General features: G+C 36.4%; 1 protein-coding gene across 1 annotated transcript in view; it reads right to left on the reverse strand.

Moving 5' to 3' along the window:
* Positions 1–2,385: 2,385 nt before the first annotated feature.
* The window catches only part of PLPPR5 (phospholipid phosphatase related 5), a 387,402-nt gene continuing 371,741 nt past the window's right edge, over positions 2,386–18,046 (reverse strand). Inside the window, exons 4-6 of the mRNA XM_053693130.1 lie at positions 5,801–5,977; positions 3,818–3,937; positions 2,386–2,526 (exon numbers count right to left, since the gene is read on the reverse strand). Coding sequence (XP_053549105.1) covers positions 2,386–2,526; positions 3,818–3,937; positions 5,801–5,977 — 438 coding nt within the window. The remainder of the gene's footprint in view (positions 2,527–3,817; positions 3,938–5,800; positions 5,978–18,046) is intronic.

An 18,046-nucleotide genomic window follows, 5' to 3' on the forward strand; every position in this document is an offset into this window, starting at 1 on the left:
AAATTTAGTTTGTTTAATTTAAATTATATTTAAGTTAGGGGGGTGTTAGGGTTAGGGTTAGACTTAGGTTTAGGGGTTAATAACTTTATTATAGTAGCGGCGACGTTGGGGGCAGCAGATTAGGGGTTAATAATTGTAGGTAGGTGGCGGCGATGTTAGGGAGGGCAGATTAAGGGTTAAAACAATTTATTATAGTGTTTGCGAAGCGGGAGTGCAGCGGTTTAGGGGTTAATACATTTATTATAGTGGCGGCGAGGTCCGGTCGGCAGATTAGGGGTTTATTAGTGTAGGTAGGTGGCGGCGATGTTGGGGGGGGGCATATTTGGGGGTAATAAATATAATATAGGTGTCGGCGATATACACAGTATATATACACTGCACAATGAACAGTGAAGACTCAGGATTTTTCAAAAGTAACCAAATTTATTTTAACGTTTTGGGGATATTTTTCCCCTTCTTCAGAACACAAAAATGGTGCACAGCATCCTCTTAGATAAGGCAAACAATCAAATAATCAAATAATTACCTCCCCAAGTGAAAGGCGCCAAACACAAAACACTGTATGAAAATCGACAAACCGGAAGTGTTAGAACCAGTTACTTCCAGGCCGGCGTAATTCTATGACAGTCCTAACAGAGATCAATTCTTAATCTGTGGAACAAACTTTATATCAAGTCAAACTGTGACTGTGTTACAAGCCAAAATTCAAGTAACAAAAAGAAATACCCTTAGTGTCTAATTCGAGTAACAGTCGTTTAACCGGAAGTGACATCACCACTATCACCCGGAAGTGGGGCAAAGCAGTGTAGTTCTACATGTGTACACTACTAGTGTCTGTAACCGGAAGTGGGGCACAAAATGAACAATGGTGATAAAAGAATATATAATTACACATTAATACATGAAACAATACCCACTGCAATTTAGGAGAATTAACTAGGTAATAGCCACTCATATATTAAGACTAAGTAAAAGTAAAAAACATGTTGGAAATACATATAAACAATATTAGAAAAGTGAAGTAAAATATTGGTCAATTTAAGTACATTCATACTGGCTATGAGCACAAAGACCCCACTAAAAGAGGGATTACATAAATTAACATTAATAGGAATAATTACTTTCTGCAGGCATATGGACACACATTGCTTTAAATTACTTTAGATTCTTATATCTTGTTATAAAATAATTTCAAATAGTGTTAACTAGATTGAACTTATACTAAGTTGTTCCAGGGGCCATTATACATCAGATAAGAGGTAACATACCTATAGGTGTCTTTGGTATTTATTGCAAATAAGAATTGGATGTGCATGTGAAAATAACGAGGGTACTCAGAGGGGTTGATAGCAGAAGCTATATACCTATACCGTATCAGAGGGGGTCCACCCAGAGTCAATAGAACTCTAGGGTGAATCCACACTTGGGTGTAGAAATGCACATACCTGGTGTCAAAAGGCATCGAGGTACCTGCAATACATCCAAAGACGGAAAGGATTTATGTTCCCCGACCCATTACACACTTCACCAAAATTCATATTAGACTACCCAAGTCTGGCATAGAATTTAGTCCTTTTGGAACAACAGTGTCCAATCTCAGGATCCATTCTGCTTCTCTTCTGAGGAGCATCTTGTTTCTATTTCCACCTCTCATGGGTTTCGGCACATGGTCAATAAGGATTACTCGCAGAGACACTAAAAGATATTTTGCCTCAATCCAATGGCATGCGACCGGTTGGTCTGAGTGCCCCTTCTCAATGGCTTGCCTCATGGCCATCCTATGATTTGCTATACATTCTCGTAATGTCCCTTAAGTCTTTCCAATGTAATGCTTCCCACATGGACAAAACAACATGAACACCACATACTCAGTAGTACACGTGATGGAAAATAAAATAGTGTACTTTTTGTTGTTGTGTGGGTGGTTAAATTTCTTAGTGGCGATTAGGCCATTACATGTGGTGCAATTAGGGCATCGATAGCAGCCTTTGATGTTAGTGGTGGGTGTAGTTTCATATGACGTAATATAGTCAGTGCGGACCACAAGGTCACGGATGTTGGCATTCCGTTTTAAGCCCACCATGGGAGTGGTTGATTTAGCAAATGTAAGTTTAGGATCTGAGTGGAGAATGTTCCAATGTTTCGTCACTATTTGGCCCAACTGTGCTGTATTAGGTACAAATGTAGTAGTCATAATCACTTTTTGTCTTTCATCTTTCTTAGGGTTCTGTCTCTGAAGAACATCATCTGGTGTGAATCGCTTCATTAGTTCAAAGATAGGGTCAACAATTTTGGGTTTGTATCCCATATTCACGAACTTTCGTTTCATATCTACTAATTGTGAGACCCCTGTAGATGTATTTGAGTTATTTCTAATTGTATGGATTATCTGTGACTTAACAATCCCCCTTGTAAGTGATGGGGGTGGCAGCTTTCAGCCCTGAGGATAGAATTACGGTCTGTGGGCTTTGTATACAATGTGGTTTCTAACCTGTCCTGATGTTTAGTGATTAGTAGGTCAAGAAACTGAATGTGAAGAATGTCCCCGAAACGTTAAAATAAATTTGTTTACTTTTGAAAAATGCTGAGTCTTCACTGTTCATTGTGCAGTGTGTATTTATAATTGGAGTAGAAGCTCAGGTTGTTGTCCCTGGAGGGCAGATTCTCATACTGTGGTTTCTATATATATATACACACACACACACACACTGGTGTTCAAAAGTTTGGGGTCACTTAGACATTTCCTTATTTTCCATGAGACATAAACATTAACATGGTTAGAAATAACGAATTTTAAGTGAAATAATAATTGTGTCCTTCAAACTTTTTTTTTATCCTCCATGTGCATCAATTGCAGCCTTGCAGACCATCTGCATTCTAGTTGTAAATTTGCTGAGATTATCTGAAGAGATTTCACCACATGCTTCCTGAAGCACCTCCCACAAGTTGGATTGGCTTGATGGGCACAGCAGCTCTATAAGTTTGAGATCTGGTGACTGTGCTGGCCACTCCATTAAAGACAGAATTACAGCTGACTACTTCTTCCCTAAACAGTTCTTGCATAGTTTGGAGCTATGCTTTGTGTCATTGTCCTGTTGTAGGAGGATATTGGTTCAAATCAAGCGCTTTCCACATGGTATGGCATGGTGTTGCAAAATGGAGAGATAACCTTTTTCTTCAACGTTTCTTTTACCCTGTATGAATCTCCCACTTAACCACCAAAAAGCACCCTTAGATCATTACATTACCTCCACCATGCTTGACAGATGGCGTCAAGCACTCCTCCAGCATATTTTTATTTTGTCTGCATCTCACAAATGTTCTTCTTTGTGATCTGAACACCTCAAACTTAGGTTTGTCTGTCCATAACACTTTTTTCCATTCTTTTTCTTACAAAAACAAGGACATTTCTATATGCCCCCAAACTTTTGAACACACACACACATATATATATATATATATATATATATATATATATATATATATATATATATATATACAACTTTCCTATTTATTTCTATTATACATTTCTTTTCAGTCTTTTTATATGTGCAAGAGTTCAGTGATTACGTATATGAGTCTGTAATTGGCTGATGGTACAGTGGGTACAGAAATTAAGCAATCTTTGACATTTTTTGAGAAAAAAAAAATACTAATACTAAGCGTTAATGCATAGGCTTTTTATTGTGCATTTATGGATTATAATATTCTGTATTTAATGTACCTTTAAAAGTAGGACATACTTCACAGTTGGCTGAATCAGGATTAGTAAGATATGAGCTGGAGACACATATAACTAGAATAAGTGACAACATACCTTCTCTAAGGGATTTTCTACACGAGGAATGCTGATCATCGGCATCTGGGCCAAGTTGTCAATTGGAGAGTTGTCATGTACCGTTTGTCGTCCCTTAAAATTGTTGACCACGCATACAACCTAAAATGATTTAATCAAATAACACAAAATACATTTTACAATATTTTAGTGGATATGTAGTGAGCAACCATATGGCTATTAAAACTATGAATTTATTGCTTATACACGATTTCATATGGGTTTACAAAGATTGACAACTTCTTATATTATTATGCATAATGTATTCAACATATGTTTAACATATACTCTGGAGAAGAATTTCCATAAAATAAAAGACATACATTTTTTATTTAACATGATATGAATACAAACTTTAAATATATCGTCTTATAATCTGTGGTGAAAACACGTTGTATTATAAGGGATCTTTCCTGAATTTTTTATTGCAATGATATCACATAGAAGAAAATAATTTGATTAACCTTGTCACAATATTTGCTCTTAAACCTTTTATTTATTTATTTTTACCTAGGAATTATCAAAATGTATATCCAACATAAGTAATGATACGGTATAAGAAAAACATAAATAAATACATTTAAACATAAATATGTAAATAAATAAATAAAATGCATACATAAATACATAAATCAAATTAATAAAAAGTAAAGAAAAGAATTTGATCAATTTTATGAAAATATTGTTTAAATTTAGTTTATATTTAGGGAAACCTTCCATTATAAATATAAAGCAAAGCAATGAAGGGCATACAGTGGTGGACTCTAATAGAGTAAACCTCTTAAGAGTTTTTTGTAGGCAGTTCTACAAATAATTTTCTCATTATGATAATAAACTAAAAGAAAGAATAAGACACTAAAAAATAATATGCCGCATGGCAAGTCCTTACAACAGATTACAATAATGAGCTATCTACTTTAATGAGATAATTATATTTAGAAAATACACTGTACATGCTAATTTATATACTGCCACTTAGCCCTATTAACTTCAAGGGACAAACTTAAAATTAAATTCTGTGGGTAAGCAAATTGAAAAAGAAAAAAAAAACTTTCAAATTTACTTCTGTACTCAAATTTACTTTGTTCTCTTGCTATACTTTGTCGAACTGCAAGCCTAGGTAGGCTCAGAACCGAGCATGTGTTGGAAAACTATATGGAAGCAGTTTTGCAACAATCTTTATAAAAATGTTATACATGGCTGCAAACTGCGGTGAAATAGAGGCCCATTTATCAAGCTCCGAATGGAGCTTGTGGGCCTGTGTTTCTGACTAATCTTCAGACTCACCCGAAACAGCAGTTATGAAGCAGCGGTCTAAAGACCGCTGCTCCATAACCTCGTCCGTCTGCTCTGAGCAGGCGGACACACATCGCCGGAATTCAACCCGATCGAATACGATCGGGTTGATTGACACCTCTCTGCTGGCCGCGAGACAGCAGGGGGCGGCGTTGCACCAGCAGCTCTTGTGAGCTGCTGGTGCAATGCTGAATACGGAGAGCGTATTGCTCTCCGCATATAGCGAGGTCATGCGGACCTGATCCGCACTGTCGGATCAGGTCCGCAAGACCTTTGATAAATTGGCCCCATAGTGTTCAAAAGTGTATAACATTGTTAATTGTAAAAGTACTGCTGCCCTAGTGATGCAGACAAGTGCACACACCAGAGTCTACCTAGATATGCTCTTCAATGAAGTATACAGTACCAAGTAAAGAGTATATTTGATAAAAAAAGAAAATAGGAACTTTTATTTTTTTTTAATTGCTTGCTCTATCGTAAATATAAAAGATTAATTTGAGTTGGCACAACATATATCATACAATATCTTGTCCACTGATAAATTTATGCTCCAATTCCAAAATATTTCTTTTTGACAAACATTGGAGACAAATTTAAAAAGATTAATTTATATATGATGCAGTTTATGCAACAACATACTTATGTTATGGGTCTATATGTCATACATACCAGAAAGACAGCTATTGAAATTCCAATGAGAAACCCTGCTATGACATCCGACCAATGATTGCGATATTCCGCGACCCTGTTTATTCCTGTTAGAAACGCCAGACACATTAAGCTGAGGCATAGGACAGGTTTGGCGAGTCGTGTTCCTTTGGCTTTGATAGTGCTGGTGATATACATCTGAAAAAAGGGAAATATAAGCCATTTTTAAAAGAATAATCTTGAACTGCAAGGGTTAAAGGGACACAAAACCCACATTTTTAATTTCATGATTCAGGTAGAACAGTTTTAAACAACATTCCAATGCACTTCTTTTATTTAATTTGCTTTGTTGAAGGAGTAGCAAAGCACTACTGGGAGCTAGCTCAGTATAATGGGTGACCCAGTGAGAAGAAGCATATATGTGCAGCCACCAATCAGCAGCTAGCTGCCAGTATTGCACTGTTGCTTCTGAGCCTACCTAGGTATGCTTTTCCACAAAGGCTACCAAGGGAACAAAGCAAATCGGATAATAGAAGCAAATTGAAAAGTTATTCAAAATTGCATACTCTTTCTGAATCATGAAAAACACATTTTGGGTTTCATAGCCCTTTATAATATGATTTGTTTTAAACAAGTGAAACTGGACACTAAGATACAGAACAAAATATAATAATCACATAGGCCTAGATTTGGAGTTTGGCGGTAGAAGGGCTGTTAACGCTCCGCAGGCTTTTTTCTGGCCGCACCATAAATTTAACTCTGGTATCGAGAGTTCAAACAAATGCTGCGTTAGGCTCCAAAAAAGGAGCGTAGAGCATTTTTACCGCAAATGCAACTCTCGATACCAGAGTTGCTTACGGACGCGGCCAGCCTCAAAAACGTGCTCGTGCACGATATCCCCATAGGAAACAATGGGGCTGTTTGAGCTGAAAAAAAACCTAACACCTGCAAAAAAGCAGCGCTCATCTCCTAACGCAGCCCCATTGTTTCCTATGGGGAAACACTTCCTACGTCTGCACCTAACACTCTAACATGTACCCCGAGTCTAAACACCACTATCCTTACACTTATTAACCCCTAATCTGCCGCTCCCGCTATCGCTGACCCCTGCATATTTTTTTTAACCCCTAATCTGCCGCTCCGTAAACCGCCGCAAGCTACGTTATCCCTATGTACCCCTAATCTGCTGCCCCTAACACCGCCGACCCCTAGATTATATTTATTAACCCCTAATCTGCCCCCCTCAACGTCGCCGACACCTGCCTACACTTATTAACCCCTAATCTGCCGAGCGGACCTGAGCGCTACTATAATAAAGTTATTAACCCCTAATCGGCCTCACTAACCCTACCATAAATAGTATTAACCCCTAATCTGCCCTCCTTAACATCGCCGACACCTACCTTCAATTATTAACCCCTAATCTGACGACCGGAGCTCATCGCTACTATAATAAATGGATTAACCCCTAAAGCTAAGTCTAACCCTAACACTAACACCCCCCTAACTTAAATATAATTTAAATCTAACGAAATTAATTAACTCTTATTAAATAAATTATTCCTATTTAAAGCGAAATACTTACCTGTAAAATAAATCCTAATATAGCTACAATATAAATTATAATTATATTATAGCTATTTTAGGATTAATATTTATTTTACAGGCAACTTTGTAATTATTTTAACCAGGTACAATAGCTATTAAATAGTTAAGAACTATTTAATAGTTACCTAGTTAAAATAATAACAAATTTACCTGTAAAATAAATCCTAACCTAAGTTATAATTAAACCTAACACTACCCTATCAATAAATTAATTAAATAAACTACCTACAATTAACCTAACACACCACTATCAATAAATAAATTAAATACAATTGCTACATATAAATACAATTACATAAACTAACTAAAGTACAAAAAATAAAAAAGAACTAAGTTACAAAAAATAAAAAAATATTTACAAACATAAGAAAAATATTACAACAATTTTAAACTAATTACACCTACTCTAAGCCCCCTAATAAAATAACAAAGCCCCCCAAAATAAAAAATGCCCTACCCTATTCTAAATTAAAAAAGTTAAAAGCTCTTTTACCTTACCAGCCCTGAACAGGGCCCTTTGCGGGGCATGCCCCAAGAAGTTCAGCTCTTTTGCCTGTAAAAAAAAACATACAATACCCCCCCCCCAACATTACAACCCACCACCCACATACCCCTAATCTAACCCAAACCCCCCTTAAATAAACCTAACACTAAGCCCCTGAAGATCTTCCTACCTTGTCTTCATCATCCAGGTTCACCGATCCGTCCTGAAGAGCTCCTCCGATGTCCTGATCCAAGCCCAAGCGGGGGGCTGAAGAGGTCCATGATCCGGTCAAAGTCTTCATCCAAGCGGGGCAGAAGAGGATCTTCCATCCGATTGAAGTCTTCATCCATGAGGCATCTTCTATGGTCTTCCATCCGGAGCGAAGCGGCAGGATCCTGAAGACCTCCAGCGCGGAACATCCATCCGGCCCGACGACTGAACGACGAATGACGGTTCCTTTAAGGGACGTCATCCAAGATGGCGTCCCTCGAATTCCGATTGGCTGATAGGATTCTATCAGCCAATCGGAATTAAGGTAGGAATATTCTGATTGGCTGATGGAATCAGCCAATCAGAATCAAGTTCAATCCGATTGGCTGATCCAATCAGCCAATCAGATTGAGCTCGCATTCTATTGGCTGTTCCGATCAGCCAATAGAATGCGAGCTCAATCTGATTGGCTGATCGGATCAGCCAATCGGATTGAACTTTATTCTGATTGGCTGATGGAATCAGCCAATCAGAATATTCCTACCTTAATTCCGATTGGCTGATAGAATCCTATCAGCCAATCGGAATTCGAGGGACGCCATCTTGGATGACGTCCCTTAAAGGAACCGTCATTCGTCGTTCAGTCGTCGGGCCGGATGGATGTTCCGCGCTGGAGATCTTCAGGATCCTGCCGCTTCACTCCGGATGGAAGACCATAGAAGATGCCACATGGATGAAGACTTCAATTGGATGGAAGATCCTCTTCTGCCCCGCTTGGATGAAGACTTTGACCGGATCATGGACCTCTTCAGCCCCCCGCTTGGGCTTGGATCAGGACATCGGAGGAGCTCTTCAGGACGGATCGGTGAACCTGGATGGTGAAGACAAGGTAGGAAGATCTTCAGGGGCTTAGTGTTAGGTTTATTTAAGGGGGGTTTGGGTTAGATTAGGGGTATGTGGGTGGTGGGTTGTAATGTTGGGGGGGGGGTATTGTATGTTTTTTTTTACAGGCAAAAGAGCTGAAATTCTTGGGGCATGCCCCGCAAAGGGCCCTGTTCAGGGCTGGTAAGGTAAAAGAGCTTTTAACTTTTTTAATTTAGAATTGTCATGTATATCCCTTTAAATCCTGTATCTGAACCCTATAAAAGTCTCCTCCCCCAACCTCTCTTTGCTTAGTATTGTCTTCTGATACCTGGATCACATTAACTACTGTCTAAGTAGTTCAGCTAAGCCTCCACTTAATTTACCATCTCTCCTTTGTCAGCTGTAACCTGGAAAACAACTACTGCTGCAGCATTAAGCTCTCTCTGCCCTGGCAGTCTGAAGTAAGAGCTTCTGTTAAGGTAAACTTTACCTCTCCTTTCACAGGCAAATTCCTGGATATCCTGCTGGAATTGTAAGTCTTACCTTCCTTACTGGCACCTCCTCCTGCTCTCCAGCACTTCCTGACTCAGTCTGCAAGCTGTTACACAGAAACGGATTTCACAGCACCTCTCTCTGTCTCTCCTCACACTGTAGCTGCCAAACGAACTGCAACTCCTGGGGTGAGATTACTTTAAACTTGTTTTCTAAAACTCTGCACATTTGCCTTGCAAGACTTGATTTATATATTGCCTGCATTCTCTAGACATTCCTGTAATTAATCCTGAACTTGCTGCATCTGTTTATAAAGAGACTGCACCATTGTTTCTGATATCCATATTAACTGGAATACAAATAATCTGCAATATTGAGTGTGATTGATTTATTTTATCCTGTCTGTTGATAACTTTGCTACACTGGGAGTGTTTGTTATACCTTGCTATTTGGAGTGGTTACAGCTCAAAGCACCAATATTTAAAGAGACAGTTTGCAATCTCTGAAACACATTGCTGCTATTCCCTTTTGGGCCCTCAGTCTATGAGCAGAACAGGGATTATTTTATTAATTCCGCTATTTTGTGAGACTGAGTGGAACTTGAACCTAATTCCCAATTCTTAATAGAGTCCTGGTATTACAAGAATAGGGTAGGGCATTTTTTATTTTGAGGGGCTTTGTTATTTTATTAGGGGGCTTAGAGTAGGTGTAATTAGTTTAAAATTGTTGTAATATTTTTCTTATGTTTGTAAATATTTTTTTATTTTTTGTAACTTAGTTCTTTTTTATTTTTTGTACTTTAGTTAGTTTATGTAATTGTATTTATATGTAGCAATTGTATTTAATTTATTTATTGATAGTGTAGTGTTAGGTTAATTGTAGGTAGTTTATTTAATTAATTTATTGATAGGGTAGTGTTAGGTTTAATTATAACTTAGGTTAGGATTTATTTTACAGGTAAATTTGTTATTATTTTAACTAGGTAACTATTAAATAGTTCTTAACTATTTAATAGCTATTGTACCTGGTTAAAATAATTACAAAGTTGCCTGTAAAATAAATATTAATCCTAAAATAGCTATAATATAATTATAATTTATATTGTAGCTATATTAGGATTTATTTTACAGGTAAGTATTTCGCTTTAAATAGGAATAATTTATTTAATAAGAGTTAATTAATTTCGTTAGATTTAAATTATATTTAAGTTAGGGGGGTGTTAGTGTTAGGGTTAGACTTAGCTTTAGGGGTTAATCCATTTATTATAGTAGCGATGAGCTCCGGTCGTCAGATTAGGGGTTAATAATTGAAGGTAGGTGTCGGCGATGTTAGGGAGGGCAGATTAGGGGTTAATACTATTTATGGTAGGGTTAGTGAGGCGGATTAGGGGTTAATAACTTTATTATAGTAGCGCTCAGGTCCGCTCGGCAGATTAGGGGTTAATAAATTTTAATCGAGTGGCGGCGATGTGGGGGGACCTCGGTTTAGGGGTACATAGGTAGTTTATGGGTGTTAGTGTACTTTAGGGTACAGTAGTTAAGAGCTTTATGAACCGGCGTTAGCCCAGAAAGCTCTTAACTCCTGCTATTTTCCGGCGGCTGGAGTTTTGTCGTTAGAGCTCTAACGCTCACTTCAGAAACGACTCTAAATACCGGCGTTAGAAAGATCCCATTGAAAAGATAGGATACGCAATTGACGTAAGGGGATCTGCGGTATGGAAAAGTCGCGGCTGAAAAGTGAGCGTTAGACCCTTTAATCACTGACTCCAAATACCGGCGGTAGCCTAAAACCAGCGTTAGGAGCCTCTAACGCTGGTTTTCACGGCTACCGCCGAACTCTAAATCTAGGCCATAATTTTTAAATTTTTTTAACAAAAACTAGATTTTATGTTCATTAAAAATAAATAAATGTACATTTCTAAAAAAATTCTGGTACAGAAATGAAGTTTTCTTATAACAAAACCTGCAAAAGGTATTTTTTTTTTTTCATACTGGCTCTCTATGACCAGATGTAACCACCAGCTGGGTAAGGGCTTGTTGACTCCAGCCGCTATAACTCTACAACCTATGTTGCTTAGTTAATAGTGTTGCAGGGGAGTAAATACAATACCTTGACTTTCCCCCACTAGTTATCAACCCAAACTTGTACTTCCACCAGAGTTAACTCTCATATGACTATTCTACTATAATTAACCCTCTACAATCCCAAGACAAACAGGAGACCACCCTGAAGTCATTTGATGATCATCAAACTACTTTAGAAGTCATTTGCACATCATCAGACATCATCAGGCTTATAAAGTCATCAGCTAAGATAAAACATTCTGGGTGATTACTTCAGAATGATTAGCACAAGCATGAACAGCCAGTGAAGTACTCTAGAGTCATCTCATTTAAATATTTTGGCCTGTGGGCATACTTCAGGATGGCTTCTGATGACTAGTCTGGAGGCATCAATTACTTCAGAATGACTCCAGGAAGATCATCCTTTTTGACTAGGGAATTAACTCAATCTATGCACTCTGCTGTTAAATAACTCTAGATCTGACTTTACTGAACTACGTAAACTATAACCATGAGCCTGTTACGGATATCAACTCCTCTAAAAAACTGTGACCCTAATTACAGGACCAGTAAATACAGTAGCGTTGCATAATGAACAAATGCATGATAACATGACAATGCAATAGCACTTAGTCTGAACTTCAAAAAGTTATGTCTATATCCACTCCCCCTGTATCATGTGACTGCCATCAGCCAATCACAAATGCATATTCTTATATTCTGTGAATTCTTGCACATGCTCAGTAGGAGCTGGTGACTCAAAAAGTGTAAATATAAAAAGACTGTGCACATTTTGTTAATGGAAGTAAATTGAGGAAAAAAATAAAATTGTGTACTCTATCTGAATCATGAAAGTTTAATTTTGACTTGAGAGTCCCTTGAGTTAATTGCATTTGACAGTTCCTGATGAAGATTAATAGAGATAGGGCACATTATTACAGCAGGGGTTTTCTGGTAAAGGTTACTTATACTGGAGTTGTTTGTCAGCTTTATTATGGCTGGGAGGTTTAGTAGTAAATTAAATTCAGTGGTTGATTGATGTTTGATTTTTCCTGCTGAGATTCGTCTCATCAATGAAAATAGATACAAATGGGTTACAATTCCATAGCAACAGGTGAATAAAAACTGTGACCAGATTATGATGTCATCACAAGAAGTGGAAATGCTGGTGACCTATCGCTGCTGGGATATGTGTGAGCATATTTTTTACACCATGATTTTGATCTTACACAAGTGTGCGACAAGACATGCTTGAGATATGGGGGCCGAATTATAAAGCTCCGAATGGAGCTTGATGCCCCTGTTTCTGTGCAAGCCTTCAGGCTCGCCGGAAACAGAAGCTATGAAGCAGAGGTCTAAAGACCGCTGCTCCATAACCTGTCTGCTGCCTCTGAGGCTGCGGTCTTCAACCCGCCCGATCCTATACGATCGGGCTGATTGACACCACCTGGCCGCGAATCTGCAGGGGGGCAGCATTGCACAAGCAGTTCACTAGAACTGCTTGTGCAATAATAAATGCCGACAGCGTATGCTATCTGCATTCATGGATATGCTACATCGTATCCTGTCTGCTCACACTTTGGTAAATTGACCCCATAGAGTATGGTTTGACAGAAATGCAAGTCAATTATTATTTTTTTAATTATAAAAAAAGATTTTGATTCTGATATTAATACTTATGTTATTCCAACTAAAACTGCTCTTTCAAATAATTCATTCAATATTAAAGAAAAAAAAACAAAAGACTAAAAAGCATACCAAATATTAATTATTAAGACATTCAACTTCTCTTGGCTGCTCTACTTCCGTAAAACTATATAGTCATGTTAAAGGGACATATAACTCCCCAAAAAATGTCATGATTCTGATAGAGTGTAAAATTAAAACATAAAATACATCCAATTTACTTATTTTATCAAAATTACTTTGTTCAATGGTATCCTTTGTTGAAAAGCAGGTAGGATGCAGTAGGAGTATGCATGTGACTGGTGCAATATATGGCAATATTTGGCAGCAATTTTATAACTATGTTATACATTTGCAAGAACAGTAGTCGGAAGCAGCAGCGTTTCCTGTCATGTAGTACAAATGTGCACATTACCTATCTAGATTTATCTTCAACAAAGAATACAATGAGAACTCTGTCAATTTGATAATCAAAGAAAATTGAAAACTTTTTTCATAAATATATTTTACTTCTCTTTACTTTCCTTCTCCATAAACGTGCTTAGAAAAATGTATCCTCTTAGGATTTTACTTCTTTAACAAAAATGTGTCCAATAGTATAATCCACAACTCTATGCTCCATAGAGATTTGAGCTTTAAAGTTGCTATCTTTGATGGAGTATAGAGATTAATCTGAGAGAAAAAACTGCTTAAAGCTTCTTGTTCAGTGACCTTACCACTAAGCATTTTGGCACAGAAGTACCTTATACACATTGTACTTTATCATATTTGACACATCTAAGATATTATCTTATGACCAATATCTTGAAATTCAAAAAAACATAGTCACCAGTAAAAAAAATGTGTATTCCTTCTCCAATAGACTGCTAGTTGGAAAGGTTGAACAAATGGTTATTAAATATTTTGTGCAATATCCAACAGAAAGATATTAGGGATGGGCGAATGTGTTTATATTCGAATTCAAATGTTAGAACAAATGTTATTGTAGAAATTCAATTTACATAATAGAATGTTGAATATTCTTAAAAATTCGATTTTCGAATGTTATTTACAGTTGTCGAATGTCACATTCGAATTTGAATGTCACATTCGAATTTGAATGTCACTTTCGAATTTGAATATTACATTTATAAAACACAATTGTAGACTAGAAACACTATTTCAAATTTGAATGTCACATTCGAATGAAATATCACATTCGAATTTGAATATTACATTTATAAAACACAGTATTAGACTAGAAATACTATTTCAAATTTGAATGTCATATTCAAATCGAATATCACTTTTGAATTCGAATATTACATTTAAAAAACACAGTATTAGATTAGAAATACTATTTCGAATTCGAATGTGACATTCAAATTCGAATATTACATTTCGAAATTGAATGAATAGATAGCTAAACATTCTATTATTCAAAAAAATATTTTTGAATTTTATTGAAAAATTCGAAAACGAAAATAGAATGTTAGAATGTTATATAAACATTCCAAATTCAATTTGAACGAATGAATATATCAAAATTTGTTTTAAATTTCGAATTTTTAGAAACATTCGCCCATCCCTAATAGATATGTGCAGTAGGTTTGTTACAAATGCATTAACAAAAAATGGATATTCGTTTTGTTTTCACAAAATAAATATCTAAATTATAGCAATAATTTAAAGAAAATGAAATAATACAGACAAAAGTTGTCATTATTATTTTTTTTTAAATTACTTTTAAGGGGTTAATATTTACCTTTTGCACACTAGAGAGCCGCGCTAACCCACTCCTCTTCTTCACAGAGCCCCGGCAGCAATTAAATTAGGCCTTGTGCGGCGACCTTCAGGTCCTGCACTAAAGGAGATTGTAATTTAGTGCAGGCCCTGGGAGCCGGCCGCGTTAAAGCCCCTATTAGCACGTGAAGAAGAGGAGCAGGTAAGCGAGCTCTCCAGTGCGTAAAAGGTAAGTATAAAGCTACCGCTGAACTTTTTATATATATGATTTGTATCTTAAGTCATAAACATTGCTTTAATTAATACAGAAATAAGTTTGAAATGTTTGAATAAAAATGTAAAACATTCTAAATAAATATTTTTAATAACAATAAGACCAAATAAATTAAAACAGGAGATGCAAAAGGCAGAAAGAGTCTATTGGTAAATCAAGTAATCTAATCTGAGATTTATTTATTTATTTAGAAAATATTTTACCAGGAAGGATACATTGAGATTTCTCTCGTTTTCAAGTATGTCCTGGGTCCACAAAGCAAACATTGCAGCTGTGTTTTTAATGTGTTAATAAAACACCTGTTTTTTTATGCAACTTGCTACTTTGCCTCTTTGGACTTCCTTTGCTTTTTAATCCTCTAACATTTTGAGGTGGGAACAGTGAAGCGGATCCCCAAGGGTTACGATTTCATCACTCATCATATAGGGACTGAGACCTGGTTCCTGGGAGCTTGAGAGGAGAGTTTTACCAGACAACTCTAAGGTTCCGGTCTGCCCAGCCTGCACCACATCTTGGTGCTTCACAAAACGTGAGTGTATCAGAGTTTGAATTATCTTCCTGACATATCACACAGAATTATGCAATGTGGCGCCTTCTCTATCTTCTTATAGAATTATTTGATGTGGACAGCCTTATACCTCGAGGAGAGCTGCCTTTCTAAACATATGTAGCACCACACTGGATATTCATTGGACTATCGTTTGTATTTAACACTTTAGCATATGCTATATATTTGTGGTGCTCTTTCCTACTGTTTATAAGATTAGACTACCAGCCTATTTGTATATGTACAGGATATCTTCCTAAATTTGGTGATATCAATTCTTTTTATATTATACAGGTAGCCCTCAGTTTACGCCGGGGTTAGGTTCCAGAAGGAATGGTTGTAAATCGAAACCGTTGTAAATTGAAACCCAGTTTATAATGTAAGTCAATGGGAAGGGAGGGAGATAAGTTCCAGGCCCCTCTCAAAATTGTCATAAGTAGCATCTAATACATTATTTTTAAAGCTTTGAAATGAAGACTTTAAATGCTAAACAGTATTATAAACCTAATAAAATAATCACACAAGACAGACTTCACTTGCATTTTTCTGCAAACAGTTCTTTCTATGCATTCCAATCTGGACTGATTTATAGAAAGGAAGATTTTGTTCCTTTGAAATCTGCTTGATAGCTCATGTCTGGCTTTGCTGAAAAACAAGCGGACAGCTCCACCTACTGGCTATTTTAATAAATGCACTGCTTCTCAACGCTTTTGAATAGCAGTCACATGACTGGAAAAAAAGGTTGTTATTCTGAAACGGTGTAAATTGAACCGTTGTAAAATGAGGGCCACCTGTACTTATCTTATATTGTTATTCTTTTTATCTTAGGGTGTTATTTCTATCATTTACCTACATAATTCATTTACAGCATGTTTCCTTTAAAGGGACATACAACACAGAATTCCATTCTTAAATATGAAAAAAAAAATATTAACTGTAATTTAAATATTAAAATTGTGTTTTCGCCCCACAATTCTCATAGAGCCAATAAAAGTTATATACTTTGCCATACAACAGTCTATATATAGTGATTGCTTGATCACTGCAAAATCTCTTTAACATCTACCTCTAATTGGCACAGAAGATAAGCTAAAAACTTGGCATATTTTCCTGGACTATAATGCAAAATGAATGTTGCTAATAAAATAATAGTTTAACTGTTTTAAAACAATTATTTTGTGGGTCGATCTTTTGCAATAGAGAGCTTAAAGGGACATAATACTCATATGCTAAATCACTTGAAACTGATACAGTATAACTGTAAAAAGCTGACAGGAAAATATCACCTGAGCATCTCTATGTAAAAAAGGAAGATATTTTACCTCACAATTTCCTCAGCTAAGCAGAGTAAGTTCTGTGAAAAAAGTTATACTTCAGTTGCTGCTCAGCTGCAGGTAAAAAAAAAAATGAAGAAATGAACAGCAGCCAATCAGCATCAACAGTGCTGATGTCATGAATTCTTTTACTGTGATATCATGAGATTTGACTTAACTCTCATGATATTTAATTGTAAACTTCCTTAAGTTGAGCAGGGAAATAAGATGAGTGTGCACGAAAGCTCACTCCTTCCGCTGTCCCAGGACAGACATACAGACATTCTGATTGGAACAGGCAATAGAATGTGAGCTCAATCCTATTGGCTGATTGGATATTTTTTAGATTAGGGTTTGGGCGGCAAAAGAGCTAACCACCCTTTTAAGGGCAATGCCCATCCAAATGCCCTTTTCAGCGCAATGGGGAGCTTAGTTTTTTTTAGCTAGTATTTTATTTGGGGGGTTGGTTGTGTGGTTGGTGGGTTTTACTGTTGGGGGGGTTGTTTGTATTTTTTTTTTAAAGGTAAAAGAGCTGATTACTTTGGGGCAATTCCCCACAATTCCCCACAAAAGGCAGTTTTAAGGGCTATTGGTAGTTTAGTTTAGGCTAGGTTTTTTTTATTTTGGGGGGGGCTTTTTTATTTTAATAGGGCTATTAGATTAGGTGTAATTAGTTTAAATTTCTGTAATTTGTTTAGCATTTTCTGTAATTTAGTTTTTTTTTTTGTACTTTAGCTAATTTAATTTAATTTAGGTAATTGTATTTAATTTAGTAAATTTATTTAATTATAGTGTAGTGTTAGGTGTTAGTGTAACTTAGGTTAGGTTTTATTTTACAGGTAAATTTGTCTTTATTTTAACTAGGTAGTTATTAAATAGTTAATAACTATTTAATAACTATTCTACCTAGTTAAAATAAATACAAACTTGCATGTAAAAAATAAATAAATCATAAGCTAGCTACAATGTAACTATTAGTTATATTGTAGCTATCTTAGGGTTTA

The sequence above is a fragment of the Bombina bombina genome, chromosome 10 (genome assembly GCF_027579735.1).
Source record: "Bombina bombina isolate aBomBom1 chromosome 10, aBomBom1.pri, whole genome shotgun sequence".
NCBI lineage: Eukaryota > Metazoa > Chordata > Amphibia > Anura > Bombinatoridae > Bombina > Bombina bombina.